We start from the raw sequence: 19,241 nt of genomic DNA, 5'->3' as shown, positions 1-19,241 counted from the left end.
TTTTATTTTGGGGGGGCTTTTTTTATTTTGATAGGGCTATTAGATTAGGTGTAATTAGTTTAAATATCTTGTAATTTGTTTATTATTTTCTGTAATTTAGTGGGGGGGTTGTACTTTAGCTAATTTAATTTAATTGATTTAATTGTTGTTAATTTAGTAAATTTATTTAATTACAGTATAGTGTTAGGTGTTATTGTAACGTAGGTTAGGTTTTATTTTACAGGTACTTTTGTATTTATTTTAGCTAGGTAGTTATTAAAAAGTTAATAACTATTTAATAACTATTCTACCTAGTTAAAATAAATACAAACTTGCCTGTAAAATAAAAATAAATCCTAAGCTAGCTACAATGCAACAATTAGTTTTATTGTAGCTAGCTTAGGGTTTATTTTATAGGTAAGTATTTAGTTTTAAATAGGAACAATTTAGTTAATTATAGTAATTTTATTTAGATTTATTTAAATTATATTTACGTTAGGGGGTGTTAGGGTTAGACTTAGGTTTAGGGGTTAATACATTTAGTATAGTGGCGGCGACATTGGGGGTGGCAGATTAGGGGTTAATAACTGTAGGCAGGTGGCGTTGATGTTAGGGATGGCAGATTAGGGGTTAATAATATTTTACAAATGTTTGCAAGGCGGGAGTGCGGCGGTTTAGGGGTTAATTTGTTTATTATAGTGGCGGCAATGTTGGGGCGGCAGATTAGGGGTTAATAAGTGTAGGTAGGTGGCGGCGACATTGGGGGCGGCAGATTAGGGGTTAATAAATATAATGTATGTGTTGGCGATGTTGGGGGCAGCAGAGTAGGGGTTCATAAGTATAATATAGGTGGCGGTGGTGTCCGGATCGGCAGATTTGGGGTTAATAAGAATAATGTAGGTGTCAGCGATGTCGGGGCGGCAGATTAGGGGTTAATAAGTGTAAGATTAGGTGTGTTTAGACTAGGGGTTCATGTTAGGGTATTAGGTGTAGACATAACTTTTATTTCCCCATAGGAATCAATGGGGCTGCGTTACTGAGTTTTACGCTGCTTTTTTGCAGGTGTAAGACTTTTTCTCAGTCGGCTCTCCTCGTTGATTCCTATGGAGAAATCGTGCACGAGCATGTACGACCAGCTCACTGCTGACTTAAGCAGCGCTGGTATTGGAGTGCGGTAATGAGCAAAATTTTGCTCAATGCTCACTTCGTCTTTTAACGACGGGTTTGTAAAAACTCGTAATACCAGTGCTGCAGGGAAGTGAGCGGTGAGCGAAAACTGCTCGTTAGCACCGCATAGCCTCTAACCAAAACTCGTAATCTAGCCGTAAGTAAGTTATTAGCATTTGTGAAGTATTCTGTTTGGTGTAAAAGGTAATGAATGACGCAGGACACTATCTTCGCACAACATCTATTTAATTGATAAATATTCTTACTTGAAACAAAACAAAATAATCTGTTCCAGTTAAGCAAATCATAGATTAATTTTACAAAAATCCTCATATTCATTGATGCTTTTTTTATAAACACACGTTAATGCATTTTAATTGAATGTAATCTTCCCTTATAGTTATCAAGAGCATTTTAACTGCTAAACAATAACAACACGTCTGTCTGCATTTGAATCCTGAAATAATCCTTTAGAAAAAAAGTACCACATGTCATGACCCCCTTTTATTTCTTTTGGGTTCACTTTGGATTCTATTTCCCCAACACTTGCACTGAAGAAATAATTTTTTTGATGCATGGATACATTCTACCTATGCAGTATTTTATTTATTTACTTATTCACACTATGGGCCAGATTACAAGTGTAGCTCTATCTTAATGTGCGGCAGTAAAAGGACAAATTTGCCCATGTACGAGCGCACGTTAAATAACCAGCCATTGCAAGTGTATAATCAGCCTCTCACTTTGAGCTAGCGCAATTCATTTCGCTACGTGGTTTGCCATGTCTATCAGCATCAGAACGAGGCTCCCATTGAATCATATGGAAGTATGCTCTCAATAATGCAAGGCTTCCAGGCAATGCAAACGCGAGGTTGTGTTTGCATTGTGCCTCACTTTACGTGCGCTGGTATTACTGAGTGAAGTACAAATATTGTGCTTGCATAAGCACAATATTGCACTCCCCTCGTATGTTAAAACGTTTTTATATTTTTTTTAAAAACAAAACACTGATTAGCTAATGTGTATTTGAAATAGCGAAAAATCTATTGATGTAGCAATGTGAATTGACGATTCGTGAATAAAGAAAACCTGATAACCTGTTATTATGATACAGCCACATTTCCATAGAAACAGTTTGAACATCTGGTTAGCTGTCAAATAAATTATTGAAGCATGTTATATACATAATTTTCTTGCTATTTATTTTGATAAAATATTTATTGTTTTGCACTTTATATTCTTCATTGTAGTGTAAGGTTCTACTATTATTGTGACTTTATTCATGTTTGTTGTATACTATGTCTTTGTCAACTATTATATTATTGATATTATTATGATTATTATTATTATTATCGTCATAATTTATTATTATAATTTTGTCATCACAGGTCAGATTGCGCCATTTTATACAATGACCGATCAGTGCTGGAGAACCACCATGTCAGTGCAGTTTACCGGATCATGCAGGATGATGAAATGAATATTTTTGTTAACCTCACCAAGGATGAGTTCACGTACGTAATTTTAAAACCACATTACCTAATTACTTTTTTGGATCTAGTTGCATGGAAATCAGCTTCTTGTAAATAAATTCTTTAGATAGTGCTACTTTTATTTCACAATCTTCATTAAAGGGCAGTGAAGGCTGGACATGTCGACACTCTCAGGGGCTGCCATCATGGAATTAGCTAATAAAAGGGGTTGTCCCTGCGAATTGTCTATAATAGAAAGTAATGGAGTTTGCTGGAAAGGGAAGCTTTTCTGGGGAGAGTAAAGTTAGCAGGGAGCATGGAAATCCTGCAGACAATACAAACCAGATTACTTTGCTTTCAGCATATAGTACCCATACTCTGTATCTTAAAGCAGAGATATCTGCATTTATTTTTCAAGCAATGCAAGCGGAAACTGTTTCTTACTGGGGTAACCCAGCCCAGGAACTCTCATAGAGATTGCATAAATGTAAGTACATCCACAGTGCTAATGTCATCACTCAGCAGAGTAGTAAACTGCTCTCCCCACAGGTTGAATATACATGCATGATGTTTACAGAATACCTGTCTTAGTGGTTATACAATTGTAAACACTTATAGTTCGTCCTTGTATGCTGAGGTCCTACTTGCAGGGTGGGTGCCTAACAGCTTAATCAACAATAGAAGCCAGAACCAGTCAACAAAGCAAGGGTCCCTTGCACACCTTAGAGTGAACAACATGTGACCCAACAAGCTAACAGCAGGGGAGATGCTAAGATGCACCTCCTGCTACAGCTTGGAGCTGTGTGTGAACTGACGCACAGGTGAAACAATCAGCTCATTAGTAACCATGGTTATTTTACCTGCTCTCATCTAAGGTGATCCAGAAAACCTGGACTGTTGGGGAGGCCTGAGGACAGGTTTGAAAACCAGTGATTTAGATCTATTGTATAAGCTAATAATAGTTATAGTTGGTGTACAGTGGAAATTCTTCACCATTTTATTTATATTCTATAATATCATGCTAGCTGAGCAGCCCCTCCGTAGAAACATAATGAAAAAGTCGTTCCTTGTATGAAGCACACTGCTTATATTCTCAGCACTGATATTGATAATTCTTCATCCCCAAAAAACATTTGTTAGCACCAAATAAAGTTATTTTAATAAATTGATTCATCCACACTAAAAATAGGAAGCAAATACTGAATAAATACCTTTATAGTCACTACATACACAACCTTGGTTTCATAATAGTATATAAACAGTTGTTTTTATAATGTTTGTCCATGAGTTATTATTTGTCTCAAAATATATTATGGATGAGCAGTACTGGTATACTTAAAATGTGGAGTTTTCACTGGGGTAGATTTATTAAAGGGCCATAATACCCAAATGTTTAAACACTTGAAAGTGATGCAATATAGCTGTAAAAAGCTGTCTAGAAAATATCACCTGAACATCTTTATGTAAAAAGGAAAGATATTTTACCTCAAAAGTTTCTCAGTAGCCACATCCCATTGTAAAGGACAAATCAGTATGTCTGTCCCGGGACAGCGGAAGGAGCGAGCTTTCGTGCACACTCATCTTATTTCCCTATTCAGTGTAAGTTTACAATGAAATCTCATGAGAGGTAAGTGAAATCTCATGAGATCACAGTAAAAAAGTTCATGACCTCAGCACTGCTGATGCTGATTGGCTGCTGTTCATTTCTTCTTATTTTACCTGCAGCTGGGCTGCAGCTGAGTATAACTTTTTACACAGAACTTACTCTGCTGAGCTGAGGAGATTGTGAGGTAAAATATCTTCCTTTTTTACACAGAGATGCTCAGGTGATATTTTCCTGTCAGCTTTTTACAGTTATACTGCATCATTTTCAAGTGATTTAGCATATGAGTATTATGTCCCTTTAAAGGGCCATTATGCGCTCAAAAAAATATTGGCTAATTAAATAAAGCATTAAAAGAAAATAAAGTTTTAAATTAACATGTATTATCAATTTTACTGCTTAAGGTCCTAAAAATGATGTTAAAGTTTAAAGTCCTCTGACTTCATGAGAATACGTTTGTAGTACCCAGTAGCTGCAGAACAAGGCTTTTTTCCACAGTCCCTAACTTGTGTTTAGAAAGCCCTCCTCCTGGACCGGTCTCTGTAATGTGCTTTGTGTGCAGTAATATGTTGAAAGGCAGAAACTATGTAGATATACACAGAAGCTGAAGAATTCCACTTCCCTTTCCCCCTCCGGTTACCACAGATCTCCTCTAGTCTCTGCACACCCTTATAAATGCCGTGGTAACCGAGAGGGGGGAGGGAAGTGGAATTCCTGCAGTGTTAGAACGGACAGAAGGGAAAATATGCTGCTGAGTTTAGTAGCTTCTGTGTATATCTGCATCTGCTGATTTCACACAGTCCGTTCTAATGCTGCAGGAAATCCACTTCCCTCCCCCCTCCCGGTTACCACGGCATTCAATTAGAGTGTGCAGAGACTGGAGGAGATCTGTGGTAACCGGAGAGGGAAAGGGAAGTGGAATTCCTCAGCTTCTGTGTATATCTACATCGTTTCTGCCTTTCAACATATTACTGCACACAAAGCACATTACAGAGACCGCTCCAGCAGGAGGGTACTACGAACGTATTCTCATGAAGTCAGAGGACTTTAAACTTTAACATAATTTTTAGGACCTTAAGCAGCAAAATTGATAATACATGTTAATTTAAAACTTTATTTTCTTTTAATGCTTTATTTAATTAGCCCATATTTTTTTGAGTGCATAATGGCCCTTTAAGCGGAGGCTGCTTCCTACCACCATCGTTTCAGGTTCACCTGAAATGGAAGTTAAGAAGCAGCGGTCATAAGATTGCTTTCCCCTTTTCTAAGCCAGATGGTGACTTTGCACTTTGTCATACTGGAGGCTGCCATCTTAAAGCACAGGTATTCTCACAACCTGTGACAGAAGCAGGGTGCATTTACATATCAGTGAGTTTGCTGGCATTTTAACAACTATATAATGTGCTTCAGGTTAGGCTGCACAATATAGAGCAGGAGCTTAACGTTTTTGTAGTGGCTGCATTGCTCTATATTATTGATGAATGCTTTTAATATATTTTGCGTAACTTTAAAAATGTGTAAAAAAATGTAAAAATAGAAGAGCTCCCACACTGTATTATGCATGCTAACCTCAGGCAAATTATACAGCTGTCAAAAAGCCAGCAACATTACTTATCTGTGAGTGTGCATCGCTTCTATCACAGGGTGTAAGAATATCTAAGTTCCAAGATGGCGGTGCTCAAAATGAAAAGGTGGATCTTTATTATCTAGCACCTAAAAGGTTTTAAAAAGTAAAATTGTTTTGAAAGAGCTACATGCACAGTAGGAAATACAAGAACATGGTGAGTAGTAACTATTCTATCATTGTTGTGCCCGTCAGTTGAATGCCCCTTAAATTAGGTAGCATCAGAGTATTTAAATCAAACACATTTTGTGGTACATATACATAGCTGAGCCTCAGAGATTAACCATTTGTTAGCCTTTCTTACACCACTGATTTGAGTTTGATGTATTCCACATGGTTCACCAGCAACTAATTTTTTATGCTAATTAACATGGTCAGTATTTGTTCCCAAGAAAGGTGGCAACTCTAATAGCATCAATCCTATCTGCTATATACAGTGCACTGCATATAAATAGACCCAGTTATTTAACAGTTTTTATTGATCAATGCATAAAGCTAGTACTATGTATGTATTAGTACTTTAGTAAAAATTAGGTTTTCTTTTAAATAATATACAGCTAGATTACGAGTTTTGAGTGCTATAGGGAAATTAACAAGCGCCACAAAAGCGTCGTTATTTCACCTCCCTATAGTGCTGCTTACAAAAAGCAGGCTTGTGCAGGCGATATGGTGGCATTGAGCTCCATACTGCACCGAAATACAAGCTCTGCTTTGACGTGCTCATGCACGATTTCCCCATAGACATCAATGGGGAGAGCCGGCAAAAATAAAGTCTAACACCTGCGATCGCAGAATAAAAAGCTCTGTACGGCAGCCCCATTGATGTCTATGGAGAAAGAAAAAGTTATGTTTAAACCTAACAGCCTAACATTAGCCATGTCTAATCACCCCTAATCTGCTGCCCCTAACATCGCCACCACCTACATTACAGTTATTAAACCCTAACATTGCTGCCACCTACATTACAGTTATTAACCCCTAATCTTCCGTCCCCAATGTCGCTGCCACTATACTAAAGTTATTAACCCCTAAACCTCTGGCCTCCCACATCACTAACACTACATAACTATATTAACCCTTAAACCTAACGTAACCCTAACCCTAAGCATAGGTCTAACCCTAAACACCCCCTAATTTAAATATAATTAAAATAAATCTAAATTAAACTTAAAATTATTACCTAAATAATTCCTATTTAAAACTAAATACAAACTTACCTGTAAAAAAAACCTAAATTACAAAACAAAATAAACATTAATTTACACAAAATAAAAAATGAAATTATCAAAAATAAAAATGAATTACACCTAATCTAATAGCCCTATTTAACCCCCCCCCAAAAAAAACCTAGCCTACACTAAACTGCCAATACCTGTAAAAAAAATACAAACAACCCCCCAACAGTAAAACCCACCACCCACGCAACCAAACCTCCCAAATAAAAACCTATCTAAATAAACCTAAGCTTACCATTGCCCTGAAAAGGGCATTTGGATGGGCATTGCCCTTAAAATGGCATTTAACACTTTTACTGCCCAAACACTAAGCTAAAAATAAAACCCACCCAATAAACCCTTAAAAAATCTAACACTAACCCCCGACGATCCACTTACAGTTTTCGAAGACTGGGCATCCATCCTCATCCAGGCGGCAGAAGTCTTCATCCAAGCAGGCTGAAGTCTTTATCCAAGCGGGCAGAAGTCTTCATCCAGACGGCATCATCTATCTTCATCCATCCAGCACGGAGCGGGTCCATCTTCAAGGCATCTGGCGCGGAGCATCCTCTTCTTCCGATGGTCAACATAGAATGAAGTTTCCCTTTAAGGTACGTCATCCAAGATGGCAGAAGTCTTCATCCAGATGGCATCATCTTTCTTCACCCATCCGGCACGGAGCGGGTCTATCTTCAAGACATCCGGTGCGGAGCATCCTCTTCTTACGATGGTCAACATAGAATGAAGTTTCCCTTTAAGGTACGTCATCCAAGATGGCGTCCCTTACATTCTGATTGGCTGATAGGATTATATCAGCCAATAGGAATTAAAGGGGAAAAATTGGATCAGCCAAAAGAATGTGAGCTCAATCCTATTGGCTGATTGCAACAGCAATAGGATTTTTTCCCCTTTAACTCCAATTGGCTGATAGAATTCTATCAGCCAATCGGAATGTAAGGGACGCCATCTTGGATGACGTACCTTAAAGGGAAACTTCATTCTATGTTGACCATCGGAAGAAGAGGTTGCTCCACGCCGGATGTCTTAAAGATGGACCCGCTCCGCACCGGATGGATGAAGACAGAAAATGCCGTCTGGATGAAGACCTCTGCCTGCTTGGATGAAGACGTCTGCTGCCTGGATGAAGATGGATGTTCGGTCTTAGAAAACTGTAAGTGGATCATCGGGGGTTAGTGTTAGGTTTTTTTAAGGGTTTATTGGGTGGGTTTTATTTTTAGCTTAGGGTCTGGGCAGTAAAAGAGCTAAATGCCCTTTTAAGGGCAATGCGCATCCAAATGCCCTTTTCAGGGCAAAGGTTAGCGTAGGTTTATTTAGATTTTTTTTATTTGGGGGTTTGGTTGTGTGGGTGGTGGGTTTTACTGTTGGGGGTTTGTTTGTATTTGTTTTTTACAGGTAAAAGAGCTGATTTATTTGGGGCAATGCCCCACAAAAGGCCCTTTTAAGGGTCATTGGCAGTTTAGTGTAAGCTAAAGTTTTTTTTTTAATTTTTTTTTTTTTTTATAGGGCTATTAGATTAGGTGTAATTCATTTTTATTTTTGATAATTTCATTTTTTATTTTGTGTAATTTAGTGTTTATTTTGTTTTGTAATTTAGATAATTAGACTAATTTAATTTATTTTATTGTAATGTTAGGTTTTAGTGTGATGCAGGTTAGGTTTTATTTTACAGGTAAATTAGTATTTATTTTAACTAGGTAGCTAGTAAATAGTTAATAACTATTTACTAACTAGTTTACCTAGTTAAAAAAAATACAAACTTACTTGTGAAATAAAAATAAAACCTATGATAGCTACAATATTATAACTATTAGGTATGTTGAAGCTAGCTTAGGTTTTATTTTATAGGTAAGTATTTATTTTTAAATAGTAATTATTTAGGTAATAATTGTAAGTTTTATTTAGATTTATATTAATTATATTTCAGTTAGGGGGTGTTAGGCTTAGGGTTACGTTAGGGTTAGGGTTATGCTTAGGGTTAGGGTTACGTTAGGGTTAAGTTTAAGGGTTAATATATTTATGTAGTGATGTGGGAGGCCAGAGGTTTAGGGGTTAATAGATTATTATAGTATATTTCGTTGTGGGGGGCTTTAGTGGTTAATAGGTTTATTATAGCGACGGTGTGGGCGGATGGCAAATTAGGGCTTAATAATATTTAAATAGTGTTTGCGGGTTAATGTTTTATGGGTTAATAATTCGTTATAGTAGTGATGATGTCAGGAAGCGGCAGAATAGTGGTTAATAGTTTTTTAAAGTGACGGCGATATCAGGAGCAGCAGATTAGGGGTTAATAAATGTATTTTAGTGTTTGCGATGCGGGAGGGCCTCGGTTTAGGGGTTAATAGGTAGTTTATGGGTGGTAGTGTACTTTTTAACACTTTAGTTATCAGTTTTATGCTACAGTTTTGTAACATAAAACTCATAACTACTGACTTTAGATGGTGGTACGGATCTTGTCAGTATAGGGTATACCGCTCACTTTTTGGCCTCCCAGGCAAACTTGTAATACCGGCGCTATGAAAGTCCCATTGAAAAAGGACTTTTTTAAAAGTGCGGTACTGACGTTGCGTGACGGCCAAAAAGGTGTGTGGTAAACCTATACCAGCAAGACATGTAATAGCGGCATTAGGGAAAATTAAGCGTTATGAAGCATACCGATGCTATTTGAGTCATAACGCAAAACTCGTAATCTAGCTGTTATATTTTTAATGTCAATTTCTAAATTGATATAAATTTGATTCTTAGAATATTTTCATAATAATCTTGACTGTATTGTTATCTGTGTATTGATGTCATATGAATATTACAGATGTGGCTAAAAGTATTGGTACCCTTTCCTTTTAAGAGAGAACCACAAAAAAGCCTAACTGGAGTTTGCCAAAATGCATATTGATAAGCCACAGTCCTTCTGGGAGAATGTCCTTTGGACAGACGAAGCAAAAGTAGAACTTTTTGGCAAATTACAACAACTAAATTTTTACGGAAGGAAAAAGAAGCTTTTAAAGAAAAGGACACCATCCCTACCCTAAAACATGACAAATACTCATTGATGTTTGGAGATTGCTTTGCTGCCCCTGGCACTGGGTGCCTATAATCTCTGCAGGGTATGATGAAATCAGAAGACTATCAAGGCATTCAGCAGGGAAACGTACTGCCCAATGTCAGAAAGCTGTGTCTCAGTATCAGGTTATGGGTCCTCCAGCAGGATAATGACTCAAAACATACCTCAAAAAGAACCAAGGAATGAACGAGAAGAAAACAATGGACCGTTCTGGTGTGTCCTTCTATGAGTCCAGATCTGAATCTCATTGAACACTTGTGGAAAAATCTAAATATCACAGTTGGAAAAAGACACTTATCAAACCTGATGGAACTGGAGCAGTTTGCTCAAGAAGAGTAGGCCAAAATCCCAGTCAAAAAGTGTACAAATCTTATTCAGAGCTACAGAAAGCTTTTGATTGCAGTTATTGGGTAGATTTATCATAGAGCGAGTGGACATGATACGATGTAGCGTATCATGTCCGCTGCACATTGATAAATGCAGACAGCTTACTCTGTTGGCATTTATCATTGCACCAGCAGTTCTTGTGAACTGCTAGTGCAATGCCGCCCCCTGCAGATTCACAGCCAATCGGCTGCTGGCAGGGGGTGTCAATCAACCCGATCGCATTCGATTGGGTTGATTTCTGTCCTTGGCCTCAGAGCAGGCAGAGAAGTTATGGAGCAGCGGTCTTTAGACCGCTGCTTCATAACCTCTGTTTCCGGCGAACCTGAAGGCTCGCACGGAAACAGGGGCATCAAGCTCCATACGGAGCTTGATAAATCGGCCCCATTGTCTCCAAAGCTGTGCTACAAAATAAGATTACAAATATTTTTGTCTGTGCCATTCTCATTTGTTTTACTTTTTAAAAGTAACATATGAAGTCATAAATCAAAAGTAAAGTTTCTGTTCTATTACATTTGAAATAAAGAATGGTGGATACAAAATACTTGTGTCAATATTTACTTAGTTCAGGGGAAATTGTGCATTTTCCTAAATAAGTGGAAGGATACCAATACTTTCTGCCACATCTGTAACATTTTATGGAGAAATTATTTAAATTAAGTATGCCATTAAAGGGATTTTGTAGAAAGCCATTATCTAGAAGTTTGGCCCCTCTCTCTGTAAATAGAGATGTGAATTGTTAAATGAATTTTGAATAAATAAGATCATTTTGGTAGGCAAAAGCTTTGTTTCACATCCCTGCCTTTTAGTGACACACATTTAAAGGTAAATAATATGTAAGCTCAGCCATTGACTTGAGGAAAGGGTCTGCATTTACTATTAGTGCAAACCTCAAAGGAAACCATATTAAAGTAGCGTACATGTGGTACCTTAGTTTCTCTAGGCTACACTTGTCCAAATGTATAGAACAATCTATCGGCTAGATTACGAGTTGTGCGTTAGGCTTAAAAAGCAGCGTTGGCTGGTCCTAACGCTGCTTTTTAACGTCCGCTGGTATTACGAGTCTTGCAGGTACAGGTGTACCGCTCACTTTTTTGGCCAGACTTGGAAATACCGCAAATCCACTTACGTAAATTGCGTAACCTCTTTTTTCAATGGGACTTGCATAGCGCCGGTATTACGAGTTTGCTAAAAAGTGAGCAGTAAACCCTCTCCTGTAAAGATTGGTACCGCATTTTAAAGTCATTAGTTAAGAGTTTTACACTACAACGCCGTAGCATAAAACTCTTAACTAAAGTGCTAAAAAGTACACTAAAACCCATAAACTACCTATTAACCCCTAAACCGAGGCCCCCCACATCGCAAACACTAAAATAAAATTTTTAACCTCTAATCTGCCGAACCGGACATTGCCGCCACTATAATAAATATATTAACCCCTAAACCTCCGCACTCCCGCATAGCAAACACTAGTTAAATATCATTAACCCCTAATCTCCCCTAATCTGCCATCCCTAACATCGCTGACACCTACCTACATTTATTAACCCCTAATCTGCCGCCCCAATGTCGCTGCCACTATATTAAAGTTATTAACCCCTAAATCTAAGTCTAACTCTAACCCTAACACCCCCTAACTTCAATATAATTTAAATAAATCTAAATAAAAATAACTATCATTAACTAAATTATTCCTATTTAAAACTAAATACTTACCTATAAAATAAACCCTAAGCTAGCTACAATATAACTAATTATTATTATTATTATCGGTTATTTGTAGAGCGCCAACAGATTCCGCAGCGCTATAAACAAAGGGGGAGTACAACAAAACAATTGTATGGTAGAGGGCCCTGCCAAGAGTTGCACTGTTGTAGTCAGCTCTTAAGAAGGTGATCCACAAACAGCTGGACTATTAGGCTTACATGCTAAGGGGGTTCAGGGGATTGCAGTGGAGGAGAGGAACTGGTATAAAGAAAGGTTAGCGTAGGTTGTATGCGTCCCTGAACAGTAGAGTCTTTAGGGAGCACTTGAAGCTTTTAAAACTAGAAGAGAGTCTTATGGAGCGAGGCAGAGAGTTCCACAAGATGGGAGCCAGTCTGGAGAAATCCTGTAAACGGGAGTGTGATGAGGTGACAAGAGAGGAGGAGAGTAGGAGGTCATGAGCAGAGCGAAGGGGACGGGAGGGAGAGTGTTTGGAGACAAGGTCTGAGATGTAGGGGGGAGCAGTGCAGTTGAGGGCTTTGTATGTCAGAGTGAGAGTTTTGTGTTTGATCCTAGAGGCAAGAGGAAGCCAGTGAAGGGATTGGCAGAGAGGCGCAGCAGATGAAGAGCGACGTGTAAGGAAGATGAGTCTGGCAGAGGCATTCACTATGGATTGTAAAGGAGCTAGGCGGCAGGTGGGGAGACCAGAGAGGACAGAGTTGCAGTAATCAAGGCGGGAAAGAATGAGAGAGTGGATTAAAATCTTAGTTGTGTCTTGTGTAAGGAAGTGTCTAATTTTAGAGATGTTTTTAAGGTGAAAGCGGCAGGCTTTAGCCAATGACTGAATGTGAGGAGTGAAGGAAAGATCTGAGTCGAATGTGACCCCGAGACATCGGGCGTGCGGGGTAGGGGTAATGATGGAGTTGTCGACAGTTATAGAGATATTGGGGGTGGAGATTTTGGAAGAAGGGGGGAAATGAGGAGCTCAGTTTTGGAGAGATTTAGCTTGAGGTAGTGAGAGGACATCCAGGAAGAGATGTGAGAAAGACAGTTAGTGACACGGGTTAGCAAGGAAGGAGATAGTTCTGGTGCAGAGAAGTAGATTTGGGAGTCATCGGCATACAAATGATATTGGAAACCATGGGACTTAATTAGGGAACCTAGTGATGACGTATAGATTGAGAAGAGAAGGGGACAGAGGACAGAGCCTTGCGGTACTCCGACAGAAAGTGGTGACGGGGCAGAGGAGGCCCCAGAGAAGGCTACACTGAAGGTACGGTTTGACAGATAGGAAGAGAGCCACGAAAGGACTGTGTCACAGATGCCGAAGGATTGGAGGATTTGGAGCAGAAGAGGGTGGTCGACAGTGTCAAAGGCTGTGGACAGATCAAGGAGGATAAGCAGAGAGAAGTGGCCTTTTGATTTAGCTGTAAGTAGGTCGTTGGTGACCTTAACAATAGCTGTCTCTGTGGAGTAATAGGGACGAAATCCAGATTGCAGCGGTCAAGAAGGGAGTTTAACGTAAGGAAATGGGATAGGCGTGTATATACTAATAGTTACATTGTAGCTAGCTTAGGGTTTATTTTTATTTTACAGGCAAGTTTGTATTTATTTTAACTAGGTAGAATAGTTATTAAATAGTTATTAACTATTTAATAACTACCTAGTTAAAATAAAGACAAATTTACCTGTACAATAAAACCTAACCTAAATTACACTAACACCTAAAACTACACTGTAATTAAATTAATTCCCTAAATTAAATACAATTAAATACAATTAAATAAAAATTGCAAACCCCCCCACAAAATTACAGAAAATAATAAACAAATTACAAGATTTTTAAACTAATTACACCTAATCTAATCCCCCTAACAAAATAAAAAAGCCCCCCCAAAATAAAAAAACCCTACCCTACCCTAAATTACAAATAGCCCTTAAAAGGGCCTTTTGCTGGGCATTTCCCCAAAGTAATCAGCTCTTTTACCTGTAAAAAAATTATGAATCCCCCCCTAACATTAAAACCCACCACCCACACAACCAACCCTACTCTAAAACCCACCCAATACCCCCTTAAAAAAACCTAACACTAACCCCATGAAGAGCACCTTACCGGAAGAAGTCTTCATCCAACCGGGCCGAAGTCCTCAACTAAGCCGGGACAAGTCTTCATCCAAGCCGGGCGAAGTGGTCCTCCAGACGGGCAGAAGTCTTCATCCAGATGGCATCTTCTATCTTCATCCATCCGGCACGGAGCGGGTCCATCTTCAAGATATCCGGCGTGGAGCATCCTCTTCCAACAAAGTCTTCTTACTAAATGACGGTTCCTTTAAGTAACGTCATCCAAGATGGCGTCCCTTCAATTCCGATTGGCTGATAGAATTCTATCAGCCAATCGGAATTAAGGTAGAAAAAAATCCTATTGGCTGATGCAATCAGCCAATAGGATTGAGCTGGCATTCTATTGGCTGATTGGAACAGCCAATAGAATGCCAGCTCAATCCTATTGGCTGATTGCATCAGCCAATAGGATTTTTTCTACCTTAATTACGATTGGCTGATAGAATTCTATCAGCCAATTGGAATTGAAGGGATGCCATCTTGGATGACGTCACTTATAGGAACCGTCATTTAGTAAGAAGACTTCGTTGGAAGAGGATGCACTGCGCCAGATGTCTTGAAGATGGACCCGCTCCGCGCCAGATGGATGAAGATAGAAGATGCCGTCTGGATGAAGACTTCTGCCCGTCTGGAGGACCACTTCGCCGGCTTGGATGAAGACTTCTGCCAGCTTCATTGAGGACTTCGGCCCGGTTGGATGAAGACTTCTCCCGGTAAGGTGATCTTCAAGGGGTTAGTGTTTGGGTTTTTTAAGGAGGTATTGGGTGGGTTTTAGAGTAGGGTTGGTTGTGTGGGTGGTGGGTTTTAATGTTGGGGGGGGATTTGTATTTTTTTTTTTTACATGTAAAAGAGCTGATTACTTTAGGGCAATGCAAAAGGCCCTTTGTAATTTGTAATTTAGTGTAGGGTAGGGATTTATTATTTGGGGGGGGGCTTTTTTATTTTGCTAGGGGGATTAGATTAGGTGTAATTAGTTTAACCCCTTAGTGACCAGAGCACTTTTCCATTTTCTGTCCGTTTGGGACCAAGGCTATTTTTACATTTCTGCTGTGTTTGTGTTTAGCTGAAATTTTCCTCTTACTCATTTACTGTACCCACACATATTATATACCGTTTTTCTTGCCATTAAATGGACTTTCTAAAAATACCATTATTTTCATCATATCTTATCATTTACTATAAAAAAAATTATAAAATATGAGGAAAAATGGAAAAAAACACACTTTTTCTAACTTTGAACCCCAAAATCTGTTACATATCTACAACCACCAAAAAAACACCCATGCTAAATAGTTTCTAAATTTTGTCCTGAGTTTAGAAATACCAAATGTTAACATGTTCTTTGCTTTTTTTGTAACTTATAGGGCCATAAATACAAGTAGCACTTTGCTATTTTCGAACCATTTTTTTTTTCAAAATTAGCGCTGGTTACATTGGGACACTGATATCTTTCAGGAATCCCTGAATATCCATTGACATATATATATATTTTTTTTTAGAAGACATCCCAAAGTATTGATCTAGGCCCATTTTGGTATATTTCTTGCCACCATTTCACCGCCAAATGCGATCAAATACAAAAAATCGTTCACTTTTTCACAATTTTTTTCACAAACTTTCAGTTTCTCACTGAAATTATTTACAAACTGCTTGTGCAATTATGGCATAAATGATTGTAAATTCTTCTCTGGGATCCCCTTTGTTCAGAAATATTAGACATATATGGCTTTGGCATTGCTTTTAGGTAATTAGAAGGCCGCTAAATGCCACTGTGCACCACACGTGTATTATGCCCAGCAGTGAAGGGGTTAATTAGGGAGAATTTAGGGAGCTTCTAGGGTTAATTTTAGCTTTAGTGTAGTGTAGTAGACAACCCCAAGTATTGATCTAGGCCCATTTTGGTATATTTCATGCCACCATTTCACCGCCAAATGCGATCAAATTAAAAAAAAACGTTAAATTTTTCACAATTTTAGGTTTCTCACTGAAATCATTTACAAACAGCTTGTGCAATTATGGCACAAATGGTTGTAAATGCTTCTCTGGGATCCCCTTTGTTCAGAAATAGCAGACATATATGACTTTGGTGTTGCTTTTTGGTAATTAGAATGCTGCTAAATGGCGTTGCGCATCACACGTGTATTATGGCTAGCAGTGAAGGGGTTAATTAGGTAGCTTGTAGGGAGCTTGCAGGGTTAATTTTAGCTTTAGTGTAGAGATCAGCCTCCCACCTGAAACATCAGACCCCCTGATCCCTCCCAAACATCTCTCTTCCCTCCCCTACCCCACAAATGTCCCCGCCATCTTAAGTACTGGCAGAAACTCTGCCAGTACTAAAATAAAAGGAAAATTTGGGCTTTTTTGTGCATTTTTTTTGCATATTTACATATGCTTCTGTGTAGGATCCCCCTTAGCCCCCAACCTCACTGATCCCCCACCAAACAGCTCCTAACCCTCCCCCTCTGACTTAATGTGCGCCATCTTGGGTACTGGCAGCTGTCTGCCAGTACCCATTTTAGTGAATAATATGCTTTTTTTTAATTAAAAAATTTCCCTTTTCTGTAGTGTAGCTTCCCCCCCCCCCCAATACCAACCCTCCACCCCTTCCAGATCCCTTAGATCGTTTTCAAAAAATAAGTATTTCATTTTATTTTACATTTTACTTTTACATTTTTTTCTGTAGTGTAGCGGTTCCCACCCGCTCCCGCCCCGTGCACGCGCCCGCCCGCCACCCCTCCACCTTCCAGATCTCACCGATGGCCGCCCACCCGCCTCCCAAGTCGGCTCCCACCCACCAACGATACCGGCCATCGATGTCCGGTGCAGAGAGAGCCACAGAGTGGCTCTCTCTGCATCGGATGGCCAAGGGGGGTTATTGCAGGATGCCTCCATATCGAGACATCACTGCAATAACCGGAAAGCAGCTGGAAGCGAGCAGGATTGCTTCCAGCTGCTTTCCAGACCAAGGACGTACGCCACACGTCCTCGGTCATTAACTGCATTTTTTTTGAGGACGTGTGGCGTACGTCCTTGGTCGTTAAGGGGTTAAAAATCTTGTAATTTGTTTATTATTTTCTGTAATTTAGTGTTTGTTTTTTTGTACTTTAGATGATTTTATTTAATTGTATTTAATTGTATTTAATTTAGGGAATAATTTAATTATAGTGTAGTGTTAGGTGTAATTGTAACTTAGGTTAGGTTTTATTTTACAGGTACTTTTGTATTAATTTATCTAGGTAGTTAGTAAATAGCTAATAACTATTTAGTAACTATTCTACCTAGTTAAAATAAATACAAACTTGCCTGTAAAATAAAAATAAACCCTAAGCTAGCTACAATGTAACTATTAGTTATATTGTAGCTAGCTTAGGGTTTATTTTATAGGTAAGTATTTAGTTTTAAATAGGAATTATTAAGGTAGTAATTTTATTTAGATTTATTTAAATTATATTTAAGTTAGGGGGTGTTAGGGTTAGGGTTAGATTTAGGTTTAGGGGTTAATAAATTTAGAATAGTGGCGGAGACGTTGGGGGCGGCAGATTAGGGGTTAATAAATGTAGGTAGGTGGCGGCGATGTTAGGGACAGCAGATTAGGGGTTAATAATCTTTAACTAATGTTTGCGTTGCGGGAGTGCGGTGGTTTAGGGGTTAATATGTTTATTATAGTGGCGGCGACGTTGGGGGCGGCAGATTAGGGGTTAAGAAGTTAGGTAGGTTGCGGCAACATTGGGGAAGGCAGATTAGGGGTTAATAAATATAATGTAGGTGTCTGCGATTTTGGGGGCAGCAGATTAGGGGTTCAAAAGTATAATGTAGGTGGCGGCGGTGTCCGGAGCGGCAGATTAGGGGTTAATAATATAATGAAGGTTGCAGCGATGTCGGGGGTGGCAGATTAGGGGTTAATACGTGTAAGATTAGGGGTGTTTAGACTCGGGGTTCATGTTAGGGTGTTAGTTGTAGACATAAATTTTATTTCCCCATAGGAATCAATGGGGCTGCGTTGAGGAGCTTTGCGTTCCTTTTTTGCAGGTGTTAGACTTTTTTTCAGCCGGCTCTCCCCGTTGATTCCTATGGGGAAATCATGCACAAGCATGTTACATCACCTCACCGCTAACGTAAGCAGTGCTGGTATTGGAGTGCGGTAATGAGCAAAATTTTGTTCAACGCTCACTTCTTGTCTGGTTTGTAAAAACCCGTAATACCAGCGCTGTCTGTAAGTGAGCGGTGAGCATAAACTGCTTGTTAGCACTGCATAGCCTCTAACGCAAAACTCGTAATCTAGGTGTATGTGTTTTAGAGACTGTCTGGATGAAGGATCCTACTTCCACATGTGATGGTTGTGTCCTAAAAGGTAAAACAACTTTGGGATCAAACATTAGATCTGATAAATAGAATATTAAATAAAATAAGTTTTTTTTTATCAGATGGCTGATATTTCCTTTAATTTATTAAATAGAACAATTTTTAGCAGTTTGGGAAGCATGGTTTTATGTAGGAAGAACATATGCTTAACAGGGCCAGTTTAAAAGCCAGCATTTAAACTAATGTATCTCATAGAAAGATGCTTAATAGTAAAAGTTATTGAGAGAGGTGAAGATGGTAGATAGAGGGAACTGGTAAGAACAGATCCCTTACCATAGTATTTTGTTTGAGGCCACCTATCTGCAGGTGATATTAGTATGCACTTTGAGTTTCCCTCTTTATTTTACCCTTTACCGTGTATTGAGAAAAGTTTCTTTTGTTGTAGCTATAACTTACATAGGCTTCTAGTTGTACTTTTCAAATTATCAGAAAGATTGGAGGGTTTGCCCCCCCCCCCCCCCAGGATCCAAAGTATGTATTTGTTGTAATTAACCAAAGTTGTTATTTCTTATTACTATAAGCTGGAACTACA

The 19,241-nt window shown here is 38.9% G+C and overlaps 1 protein-coding gene across 1 annotated transcript in view; it reads left to right on the top strand.

Moving 5' to 3' along the window:
- The window catches only part of PDE1B (phosphodiesterase 1B), a 276,806-nt gene that overhangs the window by 214,900 nt on the left and 42,665 nt on the right, over positions 1-19,241 (top strand). The window contains exon 8 of the mRNA XM_053708266.1: positions 2,535-2,660. Coding sequence (XP_053564241.1) covers positions 2,535-2,660 — 126 coding nt within the window. The remainder of the gene's footprint in view (positions 1-2,534; positions 2,661-19,241) is intronic.

The sequence above is a fragment of the Bombina bombina genome, chromosome 3, assembly GCF_027579735.1.
Source record: "Bombina bombina isolate aBomBom1 chromosome 3, aBomBom1.pri, whole genome shotgun sequence".
In the NCBI taxonomy this organism is placed as follows: Eukaryota; Metazoa; Chordata; class Amphibia; order Anura; family Bombinatoridae; genus Bombina; species Bombina bombina.
This window is presented reverse-complemented; position numbering and strand designations above follow the sequence as displayed.